Raw genomic sequence first — 7,325 nt, 5'->3', positions numbered from 1 at the left:
TGAGAAACAAGATTCTGTGGTCTGATGAAACCAACATTGAACTGTTTGGGACTCAATTATAGCTTCATGTCTGGAGGAAACCAGGCACTGCTCATCATCTGCCCAATACCATCCCAACGGTGAAGCATGGTGGTGGCAGCATCATGCTGTGGGGGTGTTTTTCAGCAGCAGGGACTAGGGGACTGATCAGGGTTGAGGGAACAATGAACGGAGCAAAGGACAGAGATATCCTTAATGAAAACCTGAAACAAAGCACTCAGGACCTCAGACTGGGCCAAAGGTTCACCTTCCAACAGGACAATGACCCTAAGCATACAGCCAAGACAACGCAGGAGTGGCTTCGGGCCAACTCTGTGAAGGTCCTTGAGTGGCCCAGCCAGAGCCCTGACTTGAACCCAATCAAACATCTCTGGAGAGATCTGAAAATGGCTGTCCACCGACGGTCCCCATCCAACCTGACAGAGCTTGAGAGGATCTGCAGAGAAGAATGGCAAAAAATCTCCAAACCTAGGTGTGCAAAGCTTGTTGCGTCATACCCAAAAAGACTCGAGGCTGTAATCGCTGCCAACGGTGCTTCAACGAAGTACTGAGTTAAGGGTCTGAATACTTATGTCAATGTGATCTGAATCTGATCTCAGGTCTGAATACAACCCTCAGATTGGCAGGCAGCAGCCTCTTCACTCTCTGCAGACCTGGACAATATCACAAACTGGTCAAACAAGTGGAACATGTCTTTCAATCCTGACAAATCTCACATTCTCACTTTGTCTCTCCGAAAAGACCGTCTGAACAACCCTCCCATCTACTTTCTCAACAATCCTCTCCAAGAAGTTGTTCTGTCACTCAATCTCTTGGGTCTCACAATTTGCTATGATCTTTCCTGGGAAAAACACATTTCCAAGCTGGCCTCCAAAGCCAGTCGCCGACTGGGCATCCTCCGTCGTGCGAAGTCCTTTCTGGGCACACCTGAGCTCCTCACCACGTACAAGGCTTTCATCCGCAGCTCAATGGAATACTTCTCTCCCCTCTGGGCTGGTGCTCCTGCCTCACACCTAGCTCGGCTTCACGCGGTTGAAACCAAAGCATTCAGAATCATTGGAATCTCCCACGATGAAGCTGATTCTGAGGGCCTTTCTTTCTCACCACAGGCAGGTTGGTGGTCTTTCTGTCTTCTACCGACTCTTCTCCGGTCTAGCTCCCCCAGCTCTGTCTGTGCTCTGTCCCCCAAATATTCTTGCAGGACATACAAAATCTGCCAGCAACCCTCTTCTTGTGAAACTGCCAAAATCAAGACTTTCTGCTCACCTTCATTCCTCTTTTCTCCCGCTTCTGGAACAAACTCCCACACTCTCTTCAATCCCTCTCCTCCCTCCAAGTCGTTAAAACAGCTGTTCACCACCATCTCTTATCTTCCCCCATACAAAACCTTGATCTTTTCTACCTCCGTTAAAACACCCCAAATCCACCTCTTTAAATCCCCAACTTCTTTCCTGAAATTCCTAGAAGTGTTCATTTGCTTTATACCGTGTACCTCTCCCTCCTTCCCCAGCCCTCCCCCTTCCACAGATCTATCGACGTCCCTGTTCTCTTCGTTGTTGTGCTTGTGTACTTCCCTCTCTCCCCCTCTTGTCTCCCGCTCCCTTCATTGCATGTTTTATGTGTCTGTGCATCTTTTCATGTTCAATGTGTTAGCTCTTACACGAGCCTCGATTCTGTATTTAAAAATATATATGTATAATAATAATAAATCCTTCCAGCCATGTGTGACCTGTGGTTTGAGAGGAGATGCAAAACGGATACAGACATTGGGTGCTATTTTTGCAAAAATGCAAGTCATAGATTTCCAGAAATCGAATTCTTCTAATTTTCAAAACATTTTCACATGTTTGTTGCAGGAAGTGCATTAAAGTTTGCCAAAAGATGTGCAATATGCTACTTTACTATCTGTTACTATGAACTTTACATTCTACTATAATAAATAAGGCAATTCTCTGTGTGTGTGTATGTATGTATGTACATCATAGAAAACTAGAACGACACTTGGCAGAGCACATGCCTCCACCAGGCTGAAGAGTTTACGTTTTGGATCCCACTGATAGACCAGATCTGGATTTGGACCTCCAAAATCGAATCGGCTGGTTTTTGTCACCTAACCAACTCATCCACCAAGATTCGTCCGAATCCGTCCATAACTTCTTGAAACATCCTGCTCGCAGACATGGGTGAACACAGAACCTCTAACTGGCTAAACAGGGCTGGCGCAATCTCCACCAAATATTGCATACGTGTTGGTCTCACCCACAGTCATGTCATGGGCACAAAAATGGCCCGGTCATGGTCATGACCTGGCATTGCTCCCGAAGGGACCGGGTGTTTCTAGTGAGTGTAATGCTCAAACTTACAAAACGTGTCATTGAATATTTTGCCTTCAGGAAGTATCATAATTTTCCAAACAATGTTCGGGTTTCTGATCTAAAAAATAAAAGATAATATCCACCATTGTGCATTAACGTGAACGAAATTTTAAAGCATAAACACCTCAAAATTTCTCATTTTTAGCTCACCAGGACTTTAGTCCGGTGAGCTTATGCAATCGAGAAGTGTCCGTAGGTAAGTGAGTGAGTGAGTCCGCAAACACTTCAGTCATTATCGCTTGTGAACCAAACTTACGATCTTAATGAAACTTGGCGACAAGCTTCATATCTGATGTCTAACGAAGGTGTGTTGAGCGCATCAAAGTCTGCTGCACTCATTGTGTATACGGGGGAGTTTGACCCCCCCAAAATAGTTATGCCCTTTCTTCTCTGAAATTATAAAAACAATTTTGATGAAACTTGACCACATCCTTCATCACCCATGATGTAACAAAGTATGTTCACGGCATTAAAAAAATTGGGGTTTGCCCCCCAAAATAGGTATTTACTTTCTTCGTTACATATTTTGTACGTCATCCACACCCACCAGTGGTTCCCTGGTTCTACCAGGTGAGTCCAGAGGCATTGTTGCCTTTACAATTTAGTTTCGATGAAAGGTGATAACCATTTTCCGAGTCCATTAAAACTATTTCGATGATAATTAATTATTATTGTAGGGAACAGGTGACAACTGAAGAGCAAACGAACTGTGATAGGGGTCAGAAAAGAAGGGAAGATTACATGATCGCATTTCATTTAGACATATAGTAATACTACTGTATTTTCATGTAATAACAGCCGTTTAAATACACTTTGATAGTAGCTTCGAAGAACGAAGTTCAGGGGAGTTTATGCAATGGTGCTTCGTCAGTTCGTAAACACTTGAAACTTCTTCTCCGAAACCGCTGATGGGATTGTGACCAAATTTGGCACGAATGATATTTGTTGTGTTGTGCCTAAAGTTTGTTCACGGCATTTAAAAAAAATCTGGGTATAGAAGGGGGTTTACCGGGGGTCAAGGTGGATCCAGGTTTTACCTCCCAAAATAGGAATTTGCTTTTTTCTCTGAAACTACACAAACTATTTCGAGGAAACTTGACCACAACCTTCACTACCCGTGCTGTACCAAAGTTTGTTCACGACACTAAGAAAATCAAAGTCTGAGGGGGTCTACGGGGGTCAAAGTGGATCCAGGTTTGACCCCCCAAAAGAGGTATTTGCTTTCTTCTCAGAAACTACACACACAATTTTGATGAAACTTCACCACAACCTTCACTACCCGTGCTGTACCAAAGTTTGTTCACGGCATTAAAAAAAAAATCTGCCCTTTTGTTGGATCTATGGGGGGTTGCCCCCCAAAATAGGTATTTTTTTCTTTGTTTGTTTAAAGTCTTATGATTATGTTAGCACGATTATACATGCTGCCCTGTGTTCTAGCAATCATCTGAAATTGGTTTAAAATACCTTTAGTTAGTGCAGTATCAACCTTTATTAAAATACCTTTAGTTAGTGCAAAATACCGCTCTAGCAGGGAACATGGCCTTAAAATGCATGTTGTTGTTGTTGTAGTGCAGTATACTGTTTATTCTACCAGGTGAGCGCCAGGTGTATTGCCCCGATGTTTTTTAAATGATACTTAGAAAAAGTTCATGCAGTCCGCTTTTTTGGGTGTCTCAAGATGGCGCCGCGTTGGCTTCAACATTCAGCCGTGACAGCCAATCAAGTTAACACTATATAGAAGACTAATAGTGGGGTAGCCACAGGAACATCAGCAGGGTTTTATTTTATTACAGATTTTTTAAAATAATAATTTAAATATATAATCATTCCTCAGTTATCTCTACAAGTACGAGGCTATATATTTACAGCAGCAGACACAACCCTCGCCTATAACCCCTACTCTTCTTCCCTTACACCTCCCCCACGCTCCCACCACTATGACTACCATTAATCCTCGAAGTCTAACCCCTATACACTCTTGTCGACTGCACTTCTTCCCCCTCCCACCCGAATTCCTACCTCCTCCACCCCCACCACCCTCTTGCATAATCGACGCTTCGACCCGCTGTTGATAGAAACTTGTGCACATCCAAGTGGCCATCGCACACTGCCCCTTTTTGCCGGTGGTCCGCGGTAATGCCCTCTTTCTCTTGTTCTGCCTTGTTGCTAGCGCGCGCCGTCAAGCCCTCGGAGCGGCAGCCAATCAGCTGTCCGGGAAACGGGCACGACGCGCCGCATTGGTGGGATTCGTTGCCCCGCCCCTTCACGAGCGCGCGCCGTCAAGCCCTCGGAGCGGCAGCCAATGAGCTGTCCGGGAAACGGGCACGACGCGCCGCATTGGTGGGATTCGTTGCCCCGCCCTTTCCCGAGCGGTCGCTTTGCTGTGCGCGGCGTGAGGATGGGATAGCATGGAGAGGAGGGTTTGGGGGGTGGGGGGGAAAGGTGTAGTAGTGGGAGGGGGGAGACGCTGGGGAAGAATTAGCGTAGGAGAAGAAGGAACCCGATCGTCCAAAAGGCACCGATGGAGCATTGGATTTGAGCGTGCCAGGTGGACCGTGCTCGCTCTTTGAGATGGTCCAAGAGACCGGCGGCACGGAGAGCAGGCCGCAGGTGGCGCGGGACTCCTCCACATGGCCCGTCGAGCCCGTGTGGTGCAAGACGGCGAGCGGACATATCAAGCGACCCATGAACGCCTTCATGGTGTGGTCGCAGATCGAGCGCCGGAAGATCATGGAGGAGTCGCCGGACGTGCACAACGCCGAGATCTCCAAACGTTTGGGGAAACGATGGAAGCTGCTCCGGGACACCGAGAAGGTTCCTTTCGTGCGGGAAGCCGAGCGTCTGCGTCTCAAGCACATGGCCGACTACCCAGACTACAAGTACCGACCGAAGAAAAAACAAAAAGCTACCTCGGCCGAAAAGACTAAAGATGGAGAGAAAGCGAGCGAGCGGCTCCTGGGGAAGGTGCTCATGAGGAAGAGGAAGAGCGCCGGCGGTCGGAGCAAAATGAAGGCTGCGAAGGGAGCTCCTTGTGTGCGCAAGCGACCGCAGACGTGTCCGAGCTCGCCGGCGCGTACCTGGGACGCTGGGACAGCGCGGACGTGGCCGATGGACGGACACGAGCCCGAGGTGGACGCGCCGAGCTCCTCGGACGAGGGCGAGACCCCGCTCCGTGCCCTGGTGGTGGCGGAGCGTCGCGGCGGGACGAGCCCCGCGTCCGACAGCTGCACGTCCGCCTCGACGTCGGACGACGACCTCGACAAGGGTATGTCCGACACGGCCTTGGACTGCAGCCTGTCCGCCAATTCTACCCCCTGGGGACGCGACGGAGGCTCTTCCATGTTTTCCGAGCGGGACGTGGACTCGCTGAGCACCGGGAGCAGTCTCGGCTCGCACTTTGACTTTCCCGACTACTGCACCCCGGAGGTCAGCGAACTCATCTCAGGAGACCTGCTCCAGGATTCCACGGTGTCCAACCTGGTGTTCACCTACTGAGGGAAGGAGCGTCGACCTGCACCCGCGGGCGCTGTGGAGGAGGAAGAAGAGGAGCGAGGAGGTTGCGAATCGTGAAGAAAAATAAATAATGACACAAGGTACAGTAGTTGTTAATTTTCCACCAGCAAGACCCAAATGTAGCTCAGGACGAATTTCCATGTACGAGTCACCGTGTTGCCATGGGTGATCGAGAGGAATGCCCAAGGTCCGTGCACTCGCGTCTGTCCGCCGGGTTGTCCGAGACGAAATGTAAATGTGGACCGAAAGGTGTCTTTTTGTAGAAGGTCCTCGTGTCCCCGTAGAGTATTCCAGGCGTCCGTCCGGTGCTCCTTGGGTCGTTCTCCCGCGCGTCACGTGATCGCCGCCGGACGCTCTCGGACACCGCCCGATGGCGCCTTCCGGTACGTTCGGATTCCCTTCGCACACACTTCAAATTCGGACCAAATTGTTGTTATTATTATTGTTATTATTTGTAATGAAGCAGATAACACACGTATTGTATAAAAACAAATTTGTCCCTGTTTTTTAACGTCCTTTTTGTACCTCAGTATTTTCCGCGTTGTGGTATTTATACGTTACAGATGGACAAGGTTTTCAGACACTTGTAATTAAAATCGACACGATCTTGTGATGTCGTTCTTTGTCTTATCTCGCGGCGTATTGGGATGCCGCTTCGGGTGTTCGTCGGTGTCAGTGCCGCTGCTCTTCTTGGGATGAGATGCGAGGCCTTGTCCAAGATCGGGATGCTTTTTCAGCGACGCCACGTCTAATCTGTCCGTGTGTCTGTCTCCAGGGCATCACGTTTTACCAACTGAGCTTTTGTCATCAAATTTTCAGGAGAAAACTAAGTATGATGGGATCAAAGGGCGACGCCAGCGAGTGGGAATGGCTCTTGTCAGCACGAGACGGCCGGTTTTTTTGTTTTTTTAAAATCGCTTCCATTGATTTATTTACCATTGCGCTTCAATGTGTGTCCACTGTCCAGGCCATAACTTTTTTTTTTACCATTTGAGCTTTTGTCATCAAACTTTCAACAAACCTTTATTTTGAGAATATGGAGAACACCGGTTAATAAAATGTACATTTTTTTTAATTTTAGCTGTTGTTTTTGTCAACTTTAGTTTATGTACAAAGCGGACGGGCTTTGCATTTTGAGACTTTCTCATTCTGCTTGGTACCTGCAGACCTTTGTGATCTATGAAGAATGAAATATGAATGAATGATCGTTTTGAGGCCATTTTCCCCACTAGAGCGGGGGTTAGCCTTGCGGGCCCCATGACGATCATGGTTCCCTGTTTGAGGCAATGTTTTTATGGCCGGATGCCCTTCCTGACGCCAACACTTGGTCACGCTCTTACGATGCGCAGGGATACGGTGTACCTATTCTAAACCGGGGTACACACCGGGATCATTCAT

General features: G+C 48.0%; 1 protein-coding gene across 1 annotated transcript; it reads left to right on the top strand.

Moving 5' to 3' along the window:
* Window positions 1–4,761: 4,761 nt before the first annotated feature.
* Window positions 4,762–7,007, top strand: LOC137436823 (transcription factor SOX-11-like). The gene has a single exon (XM_068130965.2). The coding sequence runs from the start codon at window positions 4,986–4,988 to the stop codon at window positions 5,907–5,909; it is 924 nt and encodes a 307-aa protein (XP_067987066.2). The 5' UTR covers window positions 4,762–4,985; the 3' UTR covers window positions 5,910–7,007.
* The last annotated feature ends 318 nt before the right edge of the window (window positions 7,008–7,325 follow it).

The sequence above is a fragment of the Myxine glutinosa genome, chromosome 11 (genome assembly GCF_964187855.1).
Source record: "Myxine glutinosa chromosome 11, kmMyxGlut1.1, whole genome shotgun sequence".
Taxonomy (NCBI): Eukaryota; Metazoa; Chordata; class Myxini; order Myxiniformes; family Myxinidae; genus Myxine; species Myxine glutinosa.
This window is presented reverse-complemented; position numbering and strand designations above follow the sequence as displayed.

Excerpts from the sequence above, each read along its gene's own strand:
- LOC137436823 (XM_068130965.2), top strand. The coding sequence starts at position 4,986 with ATGGTCCAAGAGACCGGCGGCACGGAGAGCAGGCCGCAGGTGGCGCGG.